The 24,418-nt window shown below is 30.3% G+C and overlaps 1 protein-coding gene and 1 long non-coding RNA gene across 5 annotated transcripts; one reads left to right on the forward strand and one right to left on the reverse strand.

Moving 5' to 3' along the window:
- Window positions 1-7,758: 7,758 nt before the first annotated feature.
- On the forward strand, window positions 7,759-22,544 carry LOC127721203 (centrosomal protein of 83 kDa-like). 2 transcript variants are annotated; one of them, XM_052227895.1, is made up of 13 exons: window positions 7,759-7,865; window positions 8,960-9,148; window positions 9,526-9,676; window positions 10,024-10,248; window positions 11,158-11,406; window positions 12,162-12,408; window positions 12,837-12,981; window positions 14,177-14,326; window positions 15,413-15,776; window positions 16,446-16,546; window positions 16,851-17,046; window positions 17,480-17,515; window positions 21,006-21,154. In XM_052227895.1, exons 1-12 carry the CDS (start codon window positions 7,771-7,773, stop codon window positions 17,489-17,491), a joined length of 2,124 nt encoding a protein of 707 aa, XP_052083855.1. In that variant the 5' UTR covers window positions 7,759-7,770; the 3' UTR covers window positions 17,492-17,515; window positions 21,006-21,154. The 2 variants fall into 2 exon arrangements, with proteins under 2 accessions (XP_052083855.1, XP_052083850.1); XM_052227890.1 differs by lacking the exon at window positions 17,480-17,515 and having other exon boundaries at window positions 21,006-22,544.
- Window positions 17,767-20,999, reverse strand: LOC127721397 (uncharacterized). Of its 3 annotated transcripts, none has more exons than XR_007991231.1 (3): window positions 20,234-20,999; window positions 20,022-20,122; window positions 17,767-19,984 (listed from the first exon to the last, which is right to left on the reverse strand). It is a non-coding gene; the product is annotated as an uncharacterized LOC127721397 (long non-coding RNA). The 3 variants fall into 3 exon arrangements; XR_007991222.1 differs by having other exon boundaries at window positions 20,086-20,149; XR_007991216.1 differs by having other exon boundaries at window positions 20,022-20,149.
- Window positions 22,545-24,418: the final 1,874 nt, after the last annotated feature.

Genomic DNA, 24,418 nt, shown 5'->3' on the forward strand with positions numbered 1-24,418 from the left:
GAAAATTAACCAGAAGATGCCCGATATCATCCTCAATAACATTAAACAAGAGAAGATAACAATTTACGGATTTCCGAATATAAAACTTCATATCCAAAACGGCTTTGGGTCCCTGTTTGCTCGTATCATCTCAAAATTATATGCATCACAAATGATAACAAAAAGATATACAATCTATGTTTTTCTAAACATGCAAATGAAATTTACCAATCCCAACCTTATCTTCGTAAAAAACCGACCGCTGTCTATTTATAATTTTGATATCAGCATTTCTCATGACTTTTCTTTTCCTATTGTTACTTTTCCTTCCCTTCATGTTAATCCTTTAGCTCATCATTTCTTAGTTTATTAGACATGTTAGCATTGGGTCTAAGATTTCAATGTTTGTATTATTTGCATGGTAGAAAATAAACTTTTGGATCAGGGTAAGATAAAGATATCATAAATTGGTCAAAACTATATAAAGCCTCGGATTTATTGACAAATAATGCATTATGATTCTACTACTAAAAGAGCAATTTCACTACCAACTTGTTTGCAGCAATACTATTTATAAAGCAAACAAGTTAGGCTATGATTTGGTGTTGTTTTTTCTTTCTTTTTTTTCTTTGAAGACTTATTGGTAAATGGTGTACTATGTTTTTCGATGGTCATATCGAAAATTTAGCCTAGAAAATTCCCGTAGTCATTGCTAGAGATAATTATGGCATTTCTAGAGTGAACAAATCTTTAAATCTCCCTAAAACAGAGATAGAATGAGAACGGATACGGGATTTGAGTTCAAGGCAAAAAACAGTTCAAACAAATATTTATTGGCATGCAGGAAGGTGTGGATGGGGGGTTTAAAGACTATAGAATAATGGACAAAAAAATATAAAGAATAGAGAAAAATGGACAAAAATAAAGAATAGAGAATAATCAGGTGCTAAAATATAAAGAATAGAGAATAATGGGCAAAAATTATACAGAATAGAGAAAATGGCCTAAAAAATTAAAGAATACAGAAAAGAAGGACCCCCATAATGACCCTCATACAGAGGAATAATCATACACCGTTCTTGTTCAATAGTCGTGTCTGGTGCTCTACACTGATGTTTAGTAATAAAATAAGGTTCCATTTTGAAACTCCTTCAAGCATTTACGTCATTGAATATTTCTTGCCAGAAGAGGGAAGTTACAAAAGAATTCTTTCCAAATCTGAAGATAATAATGAATAATTAAAATAAATCTTTGATCACATATCATAGTTACTACAAAATGCATTAATCCACAGAAACAGACATGACAGCCACAAAAAAATGAATACAACAAAAATATTCTGTTTTTGTTTAAATAGTCGTAATTTTCAACTCATCCCTACGAGGGGATATAACTCAGATAATTTGATTTTGTTAATTAAACAAATGTTCATATTTACTTCCCTTCCCTATAAGTACTGGTCGTTTTCTTTCTTTGAAAGGGTGGGGATCTGAATTTCTCTTATTTTGTTTAAGTTCCCACCTTGAAAAAGAAAATAAATTCAAGACCCCACTTCCAAAGACATAAACAAAAATCCAACCCCCCAAAAAAAAACTTTTTAATATTTTTATTATTTACAACAAAAAATGTATGCTTACAATATATAGAAGCACAAGCAATTAAATGATTAAACATTAACAGATGCCAAATAAAAATAACAATAGATTAAAAAAGTAATTAGAGTCCGACACGTATTTGTAAATTATTGTCCAAACTGTCACAGAGAATAAATAATTAAATGAATAGACTAAATGAAATTCATTCCTTTGTCCAAGATTATGATGTGTAAAACACTTACGTCCAAATTTAGGACAAAGTCCAGAATAATAAAATATGAATTGAATATATATAAAATACGAAAAGATAGAAAAACACTTGAAATACAAAAAAAAATGTTGTTTGAAAACTAATTTCACATTCCACAGTACAAATAGTCCGGTCATATACGCCACATCTCCAGGTCATAAAGGAAAATTATTCATATAAAGCGATTTCTAATTTCCACAATTGACTCCTAGATATCATCTTGAACCATTGAAATATAGGCTCAATCACGAGTTTTACGATTAATCATGCAAGGAAACAACTGTTGATAGTATAAGACATCAAACCCTTATTCCCTATTATTGTCATACTTCATGCCAACAAACAACCAGAAGATGGTCATGACTCATATGAATAAAAAAAATTAAATGCAGTTTGAAACCAAAAAAGTATGACGCAAGGGATATAGATATGACATCTGAATCAAGCGTTAGACGCTTCTGCTGAATAATCAGATACTGATTTATAGTATTCATCAAATTAGCTAATATGTCTGCATGTCTGAAATATAGAATCGATCAAATCTTGTTATAAAAATTCGATGCCCTCCAATCTGAAGTATTGAAAATAAAAAAAAAAACTTTCCATTCCCAAATATTTTCAAGGCCCCCTTAATTTCCTCCCCCACCACCTCCCTTTCAGGTTACAAATGACCAGTCCCTTACCGGTATATATTCTAAGATCTCTCTACTGCACCATATTTTTTGGTCAGGCGTGTCGTACCATCACATCATAATTTTCTAATTCAAACCCATTTACCATCAATATTCTAATTTGTACATTTCCATTACTATGTGCTTTTTGTGTTTCAGTCCACTACAACAGTTATTTGGTTTAGATAACAACTAATTTTCTATAACCAACAAGACAATTGGAAATAATCTTGATCACCATTACCACTATAGGACGTCTAGTTTAAATTCATGTAAAATTTGCTATTCAAGTCACCTATATAAACCTCATAGGATAAGGAGCTGTGATGTGATTGCCAAGATCGAGACAAATATCCAATAGAGTTCAAATGACATGGACTAATAAAAATAAGAAGATGTGGTATGATTGCCAATGAGACAACTCTCCACAAGAGACCAAATGACACAAAAATTAACAACTAATAAAAAAAATCATACACCTTAGGCTAAAATATCAATCAGTACACATCCAACATCCAATGGATTTAGTATAAAGACGTCATTAACAGTCAGAGAAAAACACGACCTTGCGCAATGCCAAGATACAGGTATCGACAGATTGTAGAGCCATGAATGTGCATATGTATATAAAAATAGTATTTAGTTTGATTTTAATTTACTGATAACAAAATCAATATTAATACCAATAAAAACAATATTCAAAGATCTAATTATGGTGTTGAATTGGTAACCTTTTAGAAAAAGTTTATTTAAAGGATCGATGTTTACCCGAATCGTTTCTAAATTTCCGTGCTCGGTTAACAACATCTCCGTAAAAATTAGGATGTGCTATCCCGTTAAAAATAAGTTTTCTACAGGTACAACCAAACTTCCAAACCAAATCTTTATATCTATGGAAGAATTTAGTAAAGGTTTTAAGTAATTTGTGGTAACAAAATCCCTGACTTAATAATCAACCAGTAATACACAGATTACGTTCATTAAAATCCAAAACGTCACAACAGACACGGGCATAGCGAACGAGTTGTGATATATAAACACCGTAAGATGGTGACAAAGGAACATCACCGTCCAAAAAAGGAAAATTAACAATAGGGAACGAAAACTCGTCCCGTTTAAATGCAGTTTAGATGGGTCTTTACTGAGTTTGGTCAGGTGATTCATAACAGTACAACTATAAAAGGCTCGACTTGACAAATCGTGAAACAATTTAAGCAAGACCTGGTAATATATATGATAAAATAAATAAACAAATGCAAAATATGACAGACAACAATCAACAACAACTATTAAATTACAGGCCCAAGACATGGGACAACCACATAAAGAACGTGGCAGGGTTTAACATGTTTGTGAGCGCTCAACTCTCCCCTAACTTAATAAAGTGGTGTAACAGCACAACATAAGAACAAACTATTAAAATCGGCCAGGATTGGCTTAACTTATCAAATCACGAAAACAACTAACATAGAGTCAATAGACACAAAGTACTGATCTAAGAATACTCTCAGTTACTGAAAGCTGAGACTATTATACTATATAGTATGTCCCATCTGAAAGCTGTAGTTCAAAGCCAATTTAGATAATCTCCAAGACTTACGTATTGATGAGTACAAATGAAACGGGTGTGTTTAAAGACTTCATAAACAATCTATGAAAGGCGGGATCTTGTACAATGCCAAAAATAATTGATACATAGTATCGACTAAATATGTAGGACCATACGCTTTCATAACTGTATAGCTATATACATGCATGCAGAAGATATGTTGTGATTTATCTTAAACAAAATTATGAGCGTCTGGATGTCGTTTATAGAAAAGAGAAAAATGAGCAAACAAATAAAGAATAGAGAATAATGGGGTTCAAATGTATAAAGAATAGAGAATAATGGGGTTCAAATGTATAAAGAATAGAGAATAATGGGGTTCAAATGTATAAAGAATAGAGAATAATGGGGTTCAAATGTATAACGAATAAATGTGGTAAATAAACGAATAAGATAAACTAATAATGAGAATTTTTACAGAAGAAGCGTTATTTTTTAAGATTAAGAAAAAAGCAGTCAGATATAAAGAAATGAATTAAAAATGACCCCAGTAGTCAGTACGTTTGTAAACACTAAGGTTACTCTAACCCAGACATAGATAGCCTTAGCCGCATTTGTTACAACTTTTCTGATGTTTTTGGTTTTCAATGCTCTTCTTCTTCGTACTTCATTTGGCCTTCCAACTGTTTTGATTCGTTGATGAGTCTTATGAAGACGAATCGAGGCTCTTGACTTAGGGCATGCACATACAGAATGTTGTGAGGTTAAACATGTTTATGAGCACTCCACCCATCACTAACCTTGGACAGTGGTGTAACAGCATAACATAAGAACAAACTATAAAAATCAGTTGCTAATGATTCATCAGATTGACACGAAGCACAAAAAGCAAATAACATTAATTCAAAATATATGAAGTACCAATCTAAGAGTATTCGCAGTTACTGGGCGCTAGTTCAAAACCAATAACAACTAACAAGTTAATCATGTTCCCCCAAACTTAAGTATCAATCAGTACACATCCAACGGGTTTGGTGCAAAGGCTTCATTAATAGGATGTAAAAAGCACGACCATGTACAAAATATAAGTACATAATATCGACAGGATGTAGGTCCATAAATTTTTTTTAGTTATGTTTTAATTTCTCAAAAACAAGATCAATGCTATAGTATCGATAAACCGAGACACAGGAAAAGCGAACGAGTTCGGAAAAACACACTCCGTCAGAAGGGGCCAACGAAATATCACCGTTCAAAAAGGGAAAATGAACAAAAAGGAATAAAAAGCCTTCTCTTTTGTCATAACTTTTTGTTTGATTTCCCGTGCGAAACTAAAATATCTAAATCTTAAAAAGGACAAGTATTGCGGTTAATATTAGATTTATTTAAAGTAGAAACCCTTGGATTTCCGAAGTAAAGTAAGCAGATGTCATGATACATTTAAAGCAAGAATATTACCAAGGTAAGGGTTAATGGTATTAGATTCGTCAATTGAATAGCATTTAGACGTATCTTTAATGAGTTTGGCCATAAACTATGTACATAACAACACAGGAACAAGTCCACAATGTTTGCACATATTAAAACTTACATCCTGTCGATAAACTTTATTGCAGAAAGGAACATAAATATATGTTATAATGGAGAAAATTTACAGCTTTAATCATCTTATCATAGTTCCAGTAAGCGTATCTAACATATTAACCTTTTTCATTGCATAAGAAGCCTTCAAATGGGTTAATTGCAGCAAACAAATCGACAATCAGATTTTTCAAAGAACAATTCAATTAAATAATTGGGTTTGATTAGATTGTGTTGAAATATAGTGCAGAGTGTCGAAAAGTAATAACTATCAAGCGAATTGAAGGGAACATCAAAAATAAGTAACAGCCAAAGTGTTTTATACACTCAAAACATATTTTAATCCATTATTTTCATATGCTTAATTACAATAGTTGATAAGATTGTGTTCTTTTTTACATACTGCTTTAAAAGGGCATTAGCTGTAAAATTCATGTTCACCGATTTGACTCAAATTCTCATATTTAATTTATAACATACTAAAACGTATATATATCCAAATCATAAAAAGTCTAAAATAAACAATTTACGATGCATGGGCTCGATAATAAGTATCAGCGTTTCGTGTATTTCAGTCTAGACACCATCAAATTAACTATCGAGTTGACCTCCGAAGACTGCCGACCGTCATATAACCCGATATAAACATAAATATAGATACTAGTATAAATAGATAGCGAACGCGTGCAATTGGATTTGATATTATAGGCTAAAAAATATGTTAATCGTCGGTTTTACCTGTATAAGAATTAGTTTTTATGTGGATTGAATCAGTCAACCAAATGGCTTATCCTTGTTTCACTTTTAATGTTGATATTCTTTTCTTTTTAACAACTGAACGCGCCTTATTTATGCATACCCCATCGCTAGCTAAGGGGTTAAACTGAAGATCACATGAAAACTACAGATTAAATGAGGTCGAATTATTCACTTGCGAGTGAATAATTCATCAGCGATTTTTCTTAGCTTATTTTGACAAAATTGAACCAAACTGGCTGCTAAAAGCGAATTATTATTTCACTATTTCACTTTCATTAATGATTAAACAAAAAAAAATCATATTTTATTTGAGGTAAAAAGGAAAAACGTATACGGTAAAGATGTAGTAAGTGGAGATATGAAAGAAGTTGAATGCTTTAATTTCGATGGATTGCGATCTGGAAACTTAAATAAGATTATGATTGTCAACAGTTGTGTTGAATATTCTGTATGTTAATGTTAAAATGTGGAACACGTGCATGGAATCACCTAAGAAGACTTCAACGTGCTAGTTTGTCAAAGAACGGTTTAAACAGTGAATGCATCGGTCACTGTGTTTTTTTTTTTATTCTTGCATTGAATACATTCATTTTTGATTATCACAAACTCCTCCAATAAAATTAATATACACATGAGAACTTGAAAAATCATAATGATTAATCCCAACCACTGTTATTCTGATTGTTAAAATCAATTAAAACAATACAGTATCAAAACCTGGCTTTTTTGCTTTTACTAAATGGATATCATTATAATAGTCGGTCAACATTTGTATAAAATGTGCATTAAATTTTATCAAAAACGTTCCATATTATCTAGAAACGTAAGAATCAGTATGTTGTTGTCCCATATATTAAAGCGTCGTTTTTCAAAGCTTTTTCCTCTACTAGCTAGGTAACAGTTTGGTAAAACCGTTTAATACCTCGGGAATGAGTTAAGCTGGCCCGGACCTAATAATTATTTTATACGAATCTGGCAAGAGTCGGTACAGTATATATTATGTTCCAGTACCAATCAAGTGGAATTTTTTTGTTTAACATCTTATCATTTTTTTTTTGTATATACACATAGGTTGTGGTGTTTTGGTGATTTAAACTATGCAAAGATCCTGGGACTAATGCATGAATATTATAAATTGGTCCCAGCATGATCCAATATTACTTGAAAAAAACGGATTATTCACATTAATCTAATTAAGTCCATATTCGTTAATTAGGTATTAAACAATACCCCTTTTTTAATTTATTTCTTCAATATGGGTATTAGAATGTCCTAATTAGTGTTAATTAAATTATTGCATTCCTAATGACGGAGGTGAAAGAATACGGATAATTAAGTTTCTCCGATTATGTTTCAGCAAATACACACCGGAAAGAATATGTGCGCATGCGGAATTATTTGTTGTCAAGTTTGAACATCAACAAGAAATATGTGAAAATAGTCATTCCCAGATCTTTTATACCTCCCCGCGAACGAAACAGGTAACTGCACTTAAAATTTTTGATAGATCACCATTTAACATATTTAAGAATTAACAACAAATTGTTTTTCTGGACGAAAATGCTGTATTCTGTTGAACGAAATGCATGTGTCTAAACTTGCCAGACGAAATTGCGGCATAAGTAAAAATTATACAGAAATATGTACAACATCATCAACCAGGTTTTATGTTGATATATTGAAGGTATATTTTAAACGATCTGGTTGGAGGTATTCAGTGTAAACATACATGTATTTTAGTTTCTTCCTTCAAAAAACGAAAAACAATACACCTTATCACTATTTAGAAATCTGCCTTGGTTGACCCGAGAAGCTGCCCCGCTGGAAACTTTTGACGTCATACAACAATCACTTTTCCATTGTGGTGTCAGATATTTTCTATTGTGACGTCAAAATTTTAAGGGAACCTTTTGTGATGTCCAGTAATGGCGGACAAATAGCGATAAGGTGTATTTGATTTATAGCCTTCTTTTTTACTAACAGTAACACAGTCAGTAACAATTTCAGTTTGTGACCTATTTTTAAAGGACACTTTACTATGGTAACGGCATGCATGATGTCACAAATTTTACCCTGATTGGTGGAAATTATGGAGTTGAACAAAAAACAACGATAAAAGATATATATGCTACAAGAAGGAAAACATTACGCACATACTTGAGTGCTATAAATATATCTAATTATGAACTTTGTGTATTTGCAAGTGCAGTCTAAAACTTTCAAGGCATAAAAATAATCTCAAAAAGTACAAAATATTATACTTCTGAAATAAAGAATGTCAATTCAAAATACATATATCACAAATTTTCACAGAGTCTGCTTCTGTTATCAATCTTACATGTACCACATTACAGGCAATTTGTCAATAAACAAAGTGTCAATGTACAATTCTTTATGTCTAAAAATATGCACAAATAATCTAATATAATGCAGTCTTTAGCAGAATATGTTGATGAAAAGATGATGATTTGAATCAACTTCATTGATAGTGTAGTACATTTTGTCTGTTGTTATGTTTTGAAAGTTTATAAATGTAAATAAGTGAGGGTTATTGGAGTTTCAATTACTTTTTCAGCATTACAATGGCCACAGCTAACAGCTTTCTACAAAGTCCTGACAAGTTTTCGGGGAGTTATCCAGGACTTGCTCAACAGTTACCACAGCTCGCCACAGAAACCGAGCTGCAAAAGTTGTTGGCTGATGAACGAATGCGAAGTCAGATGCATAGAACTCATTATGAGCAACTTAAAACAGAACATCATAGGTAATAGTTGTTCATATTACGATATATATATATTATATTCAATAAAAAGATAAACTTTCATGTATGAAAACTCACAAGAAAAATTAATACCCTTGTTTCTGAGACATTTGAAAAGAAATCACTTTTGGGTTTTGATACATTGTAATTTTTACATCATACAATACATAAGCTTGTATGTATCATTATAGGTACATTTTCATACAGAAATAATAAATGGTTTGCTGGCTTAAGTATTTGCCCAGCTGTTAAGCAAAAAATAATCATTCAATATTTCTATATGTCATATTATTAGAGTAAAAAAAAAATACCCAGCTATATTTTGCGGAGATTTATTGTATTTAAATCTGAATCATAAAATAAGTTTTCTTTTCTTACAGACTTCAGGATGAATATGGAAAACTTGAGGAAGAAATTAAAAAGACTATTGAAGAAAGCAGGATTGTACAAGAAAAATACAAATCAATGTACGAACAAGGCAAAAAAGAAGTAGCCGAATTGCATGGTGAATTTGAAGAGGCCAAGAGCAAAGTATGTTTATTTTAGTAAGGAGTGTTGTTTGTCTGAAGAAACATTTTTACATTTAAACAGTATTACCTATACTTTAGTAAACTTGTGATCTATAGTTATTTCAACTTTTCAAATACTAGTTAAGTAGTCAAATGTACAGAGTCTAAAAGCCATAACTTGCAGAAAGCAGTTATTGCTATTATCATTTGTTTTTCTTTTTGGTTTACCTATAGATTGTAGTTATGACAATTAAAAGTACTACAAGGCATTATTTTAGTTTAAAAATTTCCTGAAATTTTTTTTTTATATACATAAAATTAAATTATCACAAGAATAATATTTTTGTTAACTGTATTTGTGAATTGCAGGTGGTGACTCCACAGAGATTAGAGATCATTCGCATGCAAGTTGTTGAAGAAGTGGAGAAAACATACAAAGAACGTTATATGAAACAGGAAGAGGAAATAGAAGAATTACGTACAGCATGCAATAAATTTAAATATGAACTGTCTTTTCTTAAATCAGAGTATGAGCATGAAAGGATAGAATGTCAGAGAATTTTAGAGGAATGTAGACTAAAACATGAAGCTGAGGTACTTGTATACAATAATAATACATATATGCAACTGCATTGGTAGTCAATCAGAGGATGGAACAGCTGAATTTGTTTACCAATGCATACTTTTGTATGTGTATTGGTACTGTTATCCTAATATACTCAAGATACTTGTGCACCCTCATTCAAGAGAAATCATTAGAAAAAATTGAGAGAGATAAATTAGAAAGAAGCCCCTTCATATTCTTTCCTTTTGACATACAAAAACATACAATCAATATTGGGAAAAAATGTTATATTAGTTATCTTTCTTAGCTTGCTTAATGAAAAGGGATGATTAAAATGCAATGTATGCTATTCATGTGGTTACTTTTTAGATGAACTGAATATGCAAGAATGTCTAACTTTCTTTTTATTTTTGTAGTTTAGTTTAAACATATTTTATTTACTCAAAGTAAAATGGATTGGACACAAGTAAACCATACTTATGAAGTCTGCATCCGAATAACAATATATAACAATACAACATTAATATGAGCATGCAATAATCAAAATATACAATACTTTACAAGTCTAGCTATTGAAAAAAGATGAAACAATAATAACGGAAAAATTGGTAATGTACCGCAAATACATTATTCAGTATCAAGAAATCTCTCAGACCTTTAAATAAATTTGAATACATGTTTAAATATCTGCATGTTTTGTTCATGCGAGAATTTTTGTAATACTGTATAAGCAAGTAATTATAAAAACATTGAAAAAAGGCAACAGTGTTCATGGAATTCAAAATCTGTTGCACTTTTTCAGTGTAACTTTTACCTGTCTAACACGTGACACTAGATTTCGAATATTTCAGCCTTGTAATTTTGATCCAGTCCTCTAAAGGTATTTTTTGCACAGGTGTATGCTCGCTAAAAATTGAAAACTAAATTCTTTTTTTCAGGTTTCGAATTTAAGAAAAGAAAGAGAAGCAACAGTTTCAAAAATAAAAAAGGAAACTATTGATGATTCTGAGCGAGTAAGAATTGTTCAGAGAGAAAATGCACAGCTACATATGAAATTAAAAACTTTAAATGGAGAGTTAGAAGAAATAAGAGCACATAGAGAGAAACAAGGGTTTGAGACTGAAAGTCTTACTCGAGTTCAGCAAAAACAAATAACAGAGCATGTAGCCACTGTTAAATCTCTTGAGGTATATTTTTATATCATGTTATATAACTTTCTAAAAATGTACGTCTTGTTTAAAATGGATTAATTTGTTGTATTCATTAATTCAGGAAGAATTAAATATAAATAAGTGATATAGGCAAACATCAATGAAACAGACACTCATAAGCTAAAGGAAATTTAATGAATATATTTTAAAATTGAATGTGTGGATTTAATGTAAGGTCTCTGATAATGAGAGTATGCACATATATAGAATTATAAGTTGTCGCAGGGCTTTCAGAATTTGCATTCTATAAAGAGAAAAAAATGGACAATGCAAAGGATATTATTCATATGGCCTTCTGGCATAGAAGAAGATACATCATCATAATGCAGGGTTTAATTTGTTTAGATGATTTCTTAATTTAAATGAATTTGTTCAGTGAGATTACAGATGAAAAAAATATAAACATACAAAATGGATTAAACAAAGCCCTTCATTACATAGGCATGAAAAACTTGACATTAGAAACCAAAGTTCTGTCATTGAGTCCTTATACCTTTAAATATTGTTTTTTCTTTGTTTTTTTCTATAAATTGTGAGTCATTATTAGAAAAACCAAGCTGTAAGGTTCCTTGAAAATATTGAAAATTGGAACATGTTGACCTTGAGATCTATACTATTTAAGAATTGGACCACATTCAAATCAGTTTTTTTTAAATTTTACTTATATCCTGATGTGTTTTATTACTTAGCCTTCCAACAACCTTATCAATTATAATGAATTCCACTTTCAGGCTGAGAGGGAGTCATTGAAGAAACAAGTTGAACAATTACAGAGAGACTTGGCACTTACAGGTGACACACATAACAAATTGACAGGAAGAATACATGAACTGGAAAAAGACAATGTCATTTTAAAAAATAAAGTGGATGAGGCTATCCATAAAAATAAAGTGGAACTTACCAATCAAAAGATGGACGGGTTGAAACTGAGAGGTGAACTTGAGAGAGATCGTGACAGATTAGCAAACATCATAGAGGGTAGGTATAACAGTAATAATTTTAACTCTTGTGGGTGGGTAAAAAAGAGATTTTTACTTTTGGACATGGGTTGTGGGTTGTTTGTCTATAGCAATGATCAATAATTTTGACAAATTCAATTACTTAATTTGAGTAATTAAATTACTTATTTAGTAATTCAAAGTAATTTATTTTTCAAAATGAAACTAGTAAACAAATTTTGATCTGAAACTGTTATATTGATCTGAACATATATAATAATAATTACTTTATTCATAAACTGAGAATTTATTTAAAAGTATGTATTAAATAAATCTTTGAAGTCTTATTTAATCGTCCTACAAAATAGAAAATCTAAATCAAGATACATATTTCTCTATGGCTTAATGTCAAGTGTCAATTTTTTTAGTAAATAAATTTTAGAAATTTTTTATATATATATATTTCAGATTTGCAGACCAAGATAGAAATTTACAAGCATACTGCAGACCAGCAATCAAGATCTTTACAAGACAAAGAAAGAGATGCAGTAAGAAGAGTACAGGCATCAAGAGAAGAAGAATTTGTCAAATATGCAAAGTTGGAAAGTGAAAAGTAAGAATATGTCATCTTATCTAACAATAGCAGAATAGAGAAGCAAAATGAGAATTTATGTGTTTATTTCTCCCAACTGCCTCTGTGATCTGTGAGTGACATGCTGGTCTTAAATGTTGGTGGTCATGTGTTTGATACCTGGCTGATCGAAACAAAGTTTTGAAAATCAGTATTTGCTGCTTTTCTGATAAACACACAGAATTTAGGAGTGAGAGCAAAGACTTGTTGGCTCAGAGTCAAAACATATGACTGGGTAGGTTGACATGTCTTCCTGCGGACTACCTTAAAAAATCTGACTCAATGTGTTGGTTTAGTACAAAGCAGGGTTCCTATTCATTATTAAACATGTTCTCATCCACATATGCTTGTAATTTTTGCCACTGGATGTTAAGCACCAAATCATCATCACCAATTTCTCCTTCTAGATAAAGTGGTGTTGTCCATGTAGCGCATTATCAAAACATGAAATAGATAAAGATGGAAAAATTAAAAAAAATATTATTACTATTTTCTTTGTTAATGATGCAAGGGTTAATTACTACTAAAAATGCTGCTTCTGTAGCTCTTCCAAAATTTTTATGCCCCCGCCATAGGCGACGGGGGCATTAAAGTGTCACCCTTGACCGTCCTTCTGTCTGTCCGTCTGTTCCATTTTCTTTGTTTGATGCTTGAGCCATTATTCTTCTTTTATTTATTTTTTTATATAATCCTTTTTTTATACTGAAATTATTCATTTAGTAAAATATATGTAATATAAAGTTATAAACAGTTTTGACATCTTTTTATAGTGCATTTGTGGCTTGGACAGAAAATAGCATATCATAAAAAAATCTTTTGCGACATTAATATTTATTATATTATGTTTTGACTCAGTGATATAAAGAATGGACCCACATTATTATGGCAAACTTTAAAGGCCTTATCCACCTGTTTATCCTACTGATTAAAATGTTTTGTTCAAGAAAACACAATTGAATCAGAAGGATACACAGGTGTATAATTTGACAGCATACAGATATTGTAAAAAATCAGCTGGTTTACACAATATGAAATTTATTTTGGCGCTCTCAATTCACACACCTTGGTCACCAAAAAAAGCTACAAATTGTGATTCACAGCTGATATTTATGAAATATATGAAAGGGAAAACATACTTTCTTCTTACTTATTTTTATTTTATAATTCATTTATTTAGATTAGCCTTAGAGGCCAAATTACAAGAAAATGACAGGCGGAAAATTGATGAAGAAGCACATAGACATGCTGAAAGAGAAAAGATGGAGGATAGGATAAGTGCTGCTAATGATGCTAAGAATGTTGCAGAGAGAGAAGTTTTAGTATTAAAGTTAGTATAGACAGACATAAGGCAAAACATGTATAAATGTGTATGCTTAATGTCAGTCTTTTTATTAGGGTGACCATTGTCTTGAAAACATCTAAATGTTTGTTTCAATGTTTCAAATTGAACAATTTATTAAGGGGGAAAAGGGAGGGGTAGCATTTTACATCTTGATCTATATTCTTATATGTCAATGAGATAGCAACCAAACAACAAAAAAGAATTGAGCCGTAAAAAACTATATGGATTTAGAATAAGACATTGCATTAACTGCACTACAAGTATGAAATCTAGTTTGTTATTAAAGCATTTGATACCTTGTGTATAATGAATTAATTAGTAAAGTTACTCAATGTGCAACTTTAAGATAGTTGGGTGAAAAAAAAATTAGAATGTAATGAAAAAAGAAAAGGACTAAAGTGACTTTTATTAGGAAAATCGAAATATAAAAAATACAAGGCTGAGAAATCCTCTTAGAAAAATTAATTAAACTTAAAAGGATAAATAGACAATAACTGTTTAGTGTCTTTAAATATCAGCTGTATTTGTAAGAGGCTAAAAAACAGGTGTAATGCGAGCTTGAGCGAGCTATTACTCCTGTTTCGAGCCGAGTACAAATACATCTGAAATTTAAAGCAACTATCCTACAATTAATTTTGTACATTTTTTTTCCATCCCAATCGTTAAATTTGTTTTTGAAAAAAATCGACATGACTTAAACGCGGAACGCAATGAGGACCCAAAATTGAACTGTGACGTAAACAGTAATTTGACCTAACCATTTGCTCGCAACAGAAGCAGGATACCAGGAGACTATATACGTCTAGTATACATATATCGCTTTGTTTTATCTGTACACCTGTATTAGTATAGTAGAAAGGTCGATTGCAGGAAAAAGGGTAGTAGCATACATTTAATCTAGGAATGATATCAGATACAGTAAAAATAGATTGTGAAGGATTCTTGTTGAAATTCAAATTGTTTAAACCAAACAAATATACAAACAAGTTTGCCTCCTGGTATATAATGAAAGATAACCTATGTTTAAAATAACTACCCATATTTCATGTTCCTATATTTTATTTATCACAGGACCAAAGTTAGTCATCAGCAATCATTGAATGATCAGTTGGAAAGAGAAAGAAGTGAAAATTCAGATTTAAAAAATAAAATTAATAAGTTAGAGACTGAACTCAGCTCATACTTGAATAATGAACATGATATGACTGATGATAATATCAGACTTAGAAATCAAGTAGAATTACTTAAAGAGGAGACTAAGTTAGCTAAAGATCAGCTAAGAAAATTACAAGACAATCATGACTTAATTTTGTCACAGCAACGATCATCTTATACAGACGAGAGGACAGAGCTTGATAACAGAGTACGAGAACTTCACGATAAATTATCTCAAGTGCAGAAAAAGTACCAAAAAGCTTTGACACTTTACAAAAAGGTATGTCATTGTTAAAATGTCTCATCATTTATTTGTGATTTTTAGAGTTAAAAGTGAAAATATTTTGAAAAGTAGGCATATTTTTTTCTCTTAAGCACCTACAAGTTTGAACGATATAATTTACTTGTTAGCAACATTGAACAAACTGATGTATGCTTTCAGATAAAATAGGAAGATAATTCCTAAAGACTAAACAAAATATTAAAATTATTCTTCTCAAAGGAATAACAGTTTTGCTGATAGATAACACCATTGATAGCTGAAATAAAAAGGGTATAATTTTCTAACCACAGTTGTTTTACATTCACTTTTAAGGGTTATTTTATAAGTTTGAAATAGCCTTCCCTTTGATATCACATAGCTATTTTTCTTCGAATTTGTGAAGAGCTAACTTTCACCTACTTGTTAATTTAAATTTTATTAAACTTCAAAGATGAAAGATATTGCTTTATTTATATTCACTTCCATATTTTCCATTTATTATGCAGATAACTTGTGTCTGAGCATGACTACTATATATAAATTATTATTTGATAGGTTTGGATTTATAAGTGTGTAAACATTTAGACATTTTAAGAGTGGACTACTTTTAAGGAATCTTTGTTTTTGTCGTATACTGTATGCAAATGAAATGAATAACTACAATAACATGTAAAATTTTTGTTTCAGTTACGCAGTAAAAGTCATCGTGTAGTAGAAAATTTAAAAGATAAACTGCAACTGACAGAAGCTAAATATGAACAGTTAGATCTGGAAAAGAAAGCTTTAGAGTAAGAATCATAGTAAACTTATAGCAATTATTATTTTGTTTTTTAAGTAACTAATAAAAGTTGATTATTCTTCACCAATAAAAACTGGCCATCAGAAAACAACTAATAGTACTGAAAGTGGCATTAAACACCAAAAATCAATCAATCTTTATTCTTCAGTTTGCCTATTATAATTATGCTTCAATATTTAAGGTTTCAAATGAGATTATATTAGCTGCATAGGGAAATGAAAAGTTATTGGAATTTTTTTCTTCAAATGCCAGTTACTCCTGTTTTCATATACATTTTACCTTTTTTTCTCCAGAAAATGTGTGCCTCAAGAGAATTACAACAAACTGAAAAAGCAATGGAAAGATTTATACCGACGCCATGCAGAGTACAGGAAATGTCTGATTGGTGGCGGTACTGTATCTAATGTACCCATTGGGGATATGATGTTTACGTCCTTTAATGTTACACATGATGCTACATTCTTACCTAATTATAGTTTTTCTGAAGAGGTGAGAGATTTGTTTAAGGGTTTGTGTAGCAACTCAATCAACTTGTTTTTATGGATCAAAGTATATCCGAAATGGTCCATAATTTTAATTTTTTTTTAAGTAAATACAAGATGTTGATTTTCAATTCCCTATGTAGATCTTTCTTTTATTCTAAAAGTATTAGAAGTTTTCTCCTTTCAAGCAGAATTCACAACCAAAATTTAGAAAGTTAACTCTTTAAACCTATTAAAATTTATTGAAGGGTCCCAATGATCTACCCAATGCTGCTTTCAAAGTTGAAAGGAACATTTGTATGCATAGTTTTGAAAAAAAGTAAAATAAATACAGATATAAGGGTGCCGATATTTTAAAATTTACACTTATCAACAATGAATTAATACTTGATAAATCAAATTATACACACTTAATTCAAAAATCATATATACTTTTACAGTTTAAAAAGTAGATAGTATAGCATCTCTTTTTCAAGGTAGGATTGCTGCTTTACATATTTATAAATGTTCTTTCTTTTAAAGGGGATTTTTCTTGGACTTTATACAAATGGACATGTAACAGTAGTCTTTCAATTATTATGCAGTTAAAAAAATAAATACACTGATGAATTGATTTTGATTTAAGAAAGTTGTTTATTCTGATTAAATTTATTTAATATAATATTACTCAAGACTTTAGATAAAAATGTCTTCTACAAATTATTTATCATTTTTTCTATTGGCTAATTATAATTAATGTTACCAATTTTTAAGTTCCAGTATTTGTATCAAGTTGTGTGTTGTAGATTTTCAGCGTTTTTTTCTGTATAAATCTGTATAAATTAGGTTAGCAAGTTCATGTTTTATCTTGAATAGTTTCTTTTAAGCTGGGAATTTTTTTTTATTAGTTGTGGTAAAGAATAGACTTATCAGTGACTTGGAAATTGGATTTTAATATTCAGATCTGTTTTAATTAATGGTCTTTGATTTTAAACTTTCTGCTTCTTTTAATTTTTTTTTTAATTTATACTTAATATTTCTTTCGTTTGGGGGGATGTCTAGATAGAGCTGTTTGTTTGAAATCCTTTTTACATTTTCCTAAAACAATATGGTAATTTGTCCTTGATATGGTTGAAATAGACTCGCTGAACATCACAATCAACCATCCATTCATTCATTCATTAATTCATCATTTTATAAAAGATAGAAAATACTGTTGCTTGCAAGAAAATGTAAACCTGTCCAAGAGGAAACTCAGTTTATAATAGCATGTTGTTACCACTGCATTTTCATATCACTTTGTTAAACTTTTCACTTAATATTCTGCTTATCCTTGACATTATATTATACAGAAAGTCTTTCCCATACAGACCCTGATGAGATACAAAAATTATGTACAACTAGAGAAATAGACTTGTTTGAGTGTATCACTTAGACATATGATTGCTTGTGATTTTAATTGATAACGCTCTGATTTATAACCCTATCATGTGATGTCTGTTGAATATACATAGATAATCAAAAGATTCACCAACAGTCACTAGCGTTCCCTGTGAAAAATCCCCACCAAAGATGCTCTTTAACCAAGTTTTATTACAAAACAAATTCAGTTATTAATATGGGACGGTATGGTGGTTAGATGTTGCCACTGTTTCCGTGCAACAACTTGAGAACTGTTCAAGAAATCATTTTCTGAGTTTGATTATTTTGTATCCAATGACAAAACGGAGGTCAAGTTTTATAGTGTCCACATTTACTGTTCAAGAGTAACATCCTTGATTGATTGAAAAATGGGGCTCTATGTCAATTCTGTGGTATAACTTGAATACCATTGAACTATAAAACTCTTTTCAGGAATTATAGTTGGGATATTAGGCTGTCAAACTGATGAAATTCACATTTTTCTGTTCTACTGTCCATTAAAATTGAAATCATTGAAAAAAAAAGGAATTGCTGTTCTTTTGCTGGTGGTTTTGTTTCCTAAAATTCTGTAGCAACATAGAGAAATGATAGCTAACTCAGTCCTATCACTTGTTCTGAAAATATCCAAGTGATTTACAGTATATAATATGTTGAGGATTTAATTTGTAGGTCTGCTTTTGATTGATGAACGTTAATTCTGACAATTTTAGTAAGATGATCTTTTTTATTGAGGCATGTTGGAAGGCAAATTTTTAATTAACGCTTTTGAGTGTAGTATTAAATATCCACTCTTATTATAATCATTTATTTAAAATCCTGCGCTGCTTTTATTTGCAAATATGGTTCAGTATTCACTACTTCAAATGATTAAATATAGCAGCCACTAATGAATTTTTAATACATGCTGTTGACTCTCTTCCAAAGGAATCTAGATATTAAAAAGATTTTCTGTTATAAATCATTTTAAAAAATTTTTACACATAGGGTTGTGAAGAGCCAAAATAAATTTGAAATAACACTAGAGTCGAGACAATAGAGTAATATCAAAATTTATGCACTGGGACATAATGTTTTCAGTCTGTATGATGTTTAAGTTTAAGTGTACCTTGATGTTATGGTCACATCAACTTAAAATTTTGTACACATATTCATTATGATGTTAACTTTATGAAATGTATACCATATTTGGGCTTTTACCTAGATTATACATTGAACATTAAATTTGAGAATTAGCAGGGCATGGTGTCCTATGGAAACATATTCTTGTTAGATACATGTTCAAGGTTCTTTGCATGATACAGACACTTCTAAAATGATACCATTCTTGCTTTTCGTGTATAATAAATTCTCTCCATTTATCTCCATATTTCATATATAATAAATTCTCTCCATTTACCTCCATATTTTATGTATAATAAATTCTCCCCAGTTACCTCCATATTTTATGTATAATAAATTCTCCCCAGTTACCTCCATATTTCATGTATAATAAATTCTCTCCATTTACCTCCATATTTCATGTATAATAAATTCTCCCCAGTTACCTCCATATCTTATGTATAATAAATTCTCCCCAGTTACCTCCATATTTCATGTATAATAAATTCTCTCCATATTTCATGTATAATAAATTCTCCCCAGTTACCTCCATATTTTATGTATAATAAATTCTCCCCAGTTACCTCCATATTTCATGTATAATAAATTCTCTCCATTAACCTCCATATTTCATGTATAATAAATTCTCCCCAGTTACCTCCATATTTTATGTATAATAAATTCTCCCCGGTTACCTCCATATTTCATGTATAATAAATTCTCTCCATATTTCATGTATAATAAATTCTCCCCAGTTACCTCCATATTTTATGTATAATAAATTCTCCCCAGTTACCTCCATATTTCATGTATAATAAATTCTCTCCATTTACCTCCATAGTTCGTGCTAAAACAGCTATCAAAAATTTGTCAAACTGTTTTCTATATAATGGATTAATTTTTTCCATGAATCTGTGAAAAGAGTCAAATCAATGCAACAATTCATTCCTGTGTACTATACAATAGGTTGTTGAGGCGGTATTTTTTATCTTTTACCATTTAACATGGAATTTGTAGGAATAAGCAAAGCATCTGTTGGACTTTTTTTCAAATGCAGTTGATTGGTTTAATTTGTTCACAAGAACAGTCAAAATTTGAAAATTTTGTGTCTTCAAAACTAGTTTCGTTTTTAGAAATGGTGGTATCCATGACAAAGTATTCCAAGAAAATTTGCATTAGTAATATTTCCCTTAAATGATAAAAATGCTAAAGTATACCTTCCTTATATTTAGAAAAAAAAATGCCACAGGATACCTCCTTAAAATGAGAAACATGTGACTGTATTCTGAGCCATTACTCTTATCAGACACTATACAGGTTGAATTTTATATTGAAAATCAATTATTCAATAAATATAAATACAATACTGGTATATTTGTTAAAATTAAATGAACAAACCAGATTTAACAAATTTGTTGTCAAGTATTGCAATTTCGTTAGTACATATTTGTATATTTCTTATTTCAGGAAAGAAAACATCAAGATGATTTGAGAATTCTAAAACAGAGACTAGAAATGGTTGAAAATAATCAACAACATCAAATTGAAGAACTCCAGGAAATTGCTCACAGTACCTTTAAAGGATCTTTACCTGGTTTAGATGATCATGATGGAACATTAGAAAACAGCAAAGAGAAAAATGACATTGATAAGTCTAGCTGATACATGCCTATTTATTGTTCAGAATTTTGATAGAATGATGAAAAAGTACCATACTGATTGACAGTTGTACTAATTGTATTTCAAGACAACGCACCAATGTTGATGTTTAGTTGGGTATGGGTTCTTTTCTTCAACATAGCTAATAGTCAATACTGAACTGAGCTCAATGTTTTTCTGGAGGTAATTTTCAAGACAACATTTAAAAGTTAATTCTTTGTAATCATGAATATACCATGACTTTCAGTAAATGTTAATTGATTTGGTATTCTGAATGGTGAAAGTAAAGCATATCTTTATGACAAGGAAACAATTCAATCTACAATTTATTGATATCTTGAAAGTACTGTACGTTTATAATTGGATGCTCTGTTTAGTGCTTCGTGTATTGAAGATGATGATTTCATTGGATCTTGGACAGTGACTTAATATTTGTATTTCACTGGTTATTAAATTATGTTGCTTACAAAATCACCAAATCAAAGAATACTTGTAAATGAACTTTCAACTCATAAAGAAGCATAAAGATTTATTTCATGAAGCTTTGAAACCTACCTAGTAACTTTTCCATCATACTACACCATAACACGTCTGTATTTACCTGTGATATTTTTGATATTTTACTTCTTAGGTTGTATGTTATACTCAACATAGATACATGTACCTGTGTATTGATTTTACCTCATTGTTAGGGTGTATAATGTCATACATGTATATTCATATACATCTACACAACTTTTATCTCGTCATTGTTGTTTTAATGTGTTTTTTAGTTCCTGTTTCCTTTCATCCTGTTTGTGCCACAATGTAGAACATACTATTGGATTAATTGTTTAATTGTTGAAAACTTGTCTCTTCCATACTATGCATGAAATATACATATATATATACATGAAAATGAAATTTGGCAAACAACAATCTTGATTTAAATTACATCTATGGGTTAAATAGAAACTTCCTCAAAACAATACATTATTTTAACTGTGATGACTCCATAATTAATTTATCCAAGTAAATATAGGAAAATAGGAAACATAAAATAATGTTACTTTAAGATCATAGTGTCATATCACTCACTTTCTCTGTTGCACTCTAACCAATACTTATCCTCATAAGTTAATTCCTGATGTAATATAAATATTTTTGTATAGTTTCATCGTATTTCATTATATTTTCTTACTGTTAATTCCACATTGTCTAATCAGTTGTGCTATTCCTTAAATTAATTCTATGTGCATTCTAAGTCAGCATTTTAAAATGTATTTGCTATTTTATGATTTGTATATTAACTTATTAAATTATATATTTGCATATAAAATATCCAATAAATAACAAATATAAATATTAGATGGTGTTTTCCCTATTTTGCCATGTTTTAAGATGAGGCATAAAAAGTAGATCAGTTTCTGATGTTTTTGGCTGCATCAGCATAAAAAAACTTGTTGAACTTTGTGATTATTTCATTTTAAGGGGAACATAAATGGTCAGTCAATGATATTTGGTATGCTGTTGCATTATCATTGGCACATCTCATTTGAAAGTATTTGGCCCCCTCCTTGAAACTTTTGAATAGTTGACATGTTAAAAGTTTGGATTTAGGTCAGTTTCCACATAAATTATCTGACCCTACACCCTCAGTCATGATGCCTTGACAAAAAAATTCATAGTTTACATGTTGAAGTGATTCCATTTTCATTTCATCATTGTACTTCAAAATTACATACAAGGAAGACTCATTTTTTTGCAACAGTTTATTATGGGTTTGTTAATGGGAAAATGAGAATGCAAGACAAAGAAATGCGAATCCGCCAGAATCAGGGTTAACTCGTAGCGTAAAGCTATTTAAATGTAGATGGTGGAAGACCTTCATATTTTGTATTCTGATGTCTGTTCTGAATTATTATTTCTGGCATGTCTGTTGTCCTTGGCATCTTTTTCATGGTTCAGCAACTGCTTAAAAAACTAGTTTATTGTTCATTGAGTGTTTCAGTAATTATATTTATTGCTGTTCTTCATCTCAAAGTCATAGTGGGTGATGCCATCAACATAAAGCAAAAAATCACTTCACTACAATTTCAAACCACCCACTAGTAATGGTTTATGCAGAATTCTTTCCAAGATATTATGGACCACTAAAAATCACCAAACATCTGTTCATTAAAGAACACAGCTGTGGGGAAATATCGACAAATCATACATTATATTTGGCAAAGAAATATAATAAATAGCCTGACAATATCACCAAACATTTAGACAACCACAGAGCATGTCAAGATATATCTTATATAACTTCAGAATCTGAATTCAGGCTAACAGAAAATATTGAGACACCATTTTACATTCGGCAGATTATACTGATGAAGGATGTTTGTTATTTGAAATATCTTGAATTTTGTTTTTATTACTTGATATTCAGGTGTTCTATTCAAAAGAATCACAACTATATACAATATCATTTAAACAGTAAAGAGTTCATCTTGGTCAAGTGTACAATGACATTGAATGACTTTGTGTGATCATATTATATACCTCCTTAACTGAGCCTCTGAGGATGGATTGTGAAATAATATCTACTGTAGAACCAATGTGCAACTTTTTCAATGATTGAAAAAAATCTTGTAAAATTGCCAGTGTTTATATAACAATAAGAAACATGGGGTATAGAATTAGCTGCCACATATGAAATTTGGATTTTATGTTAACTATTTTTGCTTTACTTTATACTGTAAAATGGTTTATTTTCACAGAATTAAAATTTATAGTTTTTTTCAAGGTCAAAATTTGTCTGTAGGTTTTATAAATTAGTTTTTGTTATCCTTGATCCTGCTCCTCCTTAAAGATCAAATTCATGCAAAGGTTTATTTTCCTTGATACATATACCATAAGTTCAAGTTGACTTGATTTTGTTGTAAAATACTAAATGAATTGCATACATAGAACATGAGGAACCATCTGATGGAGTATTGGGGTATCATTATTATTCATGGGATACCATAAAATAAAAGAACAGATTCCAAAAGGTCTTTACATATTTATCCAACCAAGGGCAATAACTTGAAAAAGACATTTTTTGTTCTTTTAATTTTGTTATAAATATTTTAAAGAAATGTATGCTTGCATTCACTAACAATGCAATTTTCCTTATTGTTAATAAATTCAAGGGGCATACCTCTTTTAAAAAAAAAATAGTTGATCGGCTTAGATTTCCAACTAGCCATAGA

The sequence above is a fragment of the Mytilus californianus genome, unplaced genomic scaffold (assembly GCF_021869535.1).
Source record: "Mytilus californianus isolate M0D057914Y unplaced genomic scaffold, xbMytCali1.0.p SCAF_1, whole genome shotgun sequence".
Lineage (NCBI taxonomy): Eukaryota > Metazoa > Mollusca > Bivalvia > Mytilida > Mytilidae > Mytilus > Mytilus californianus.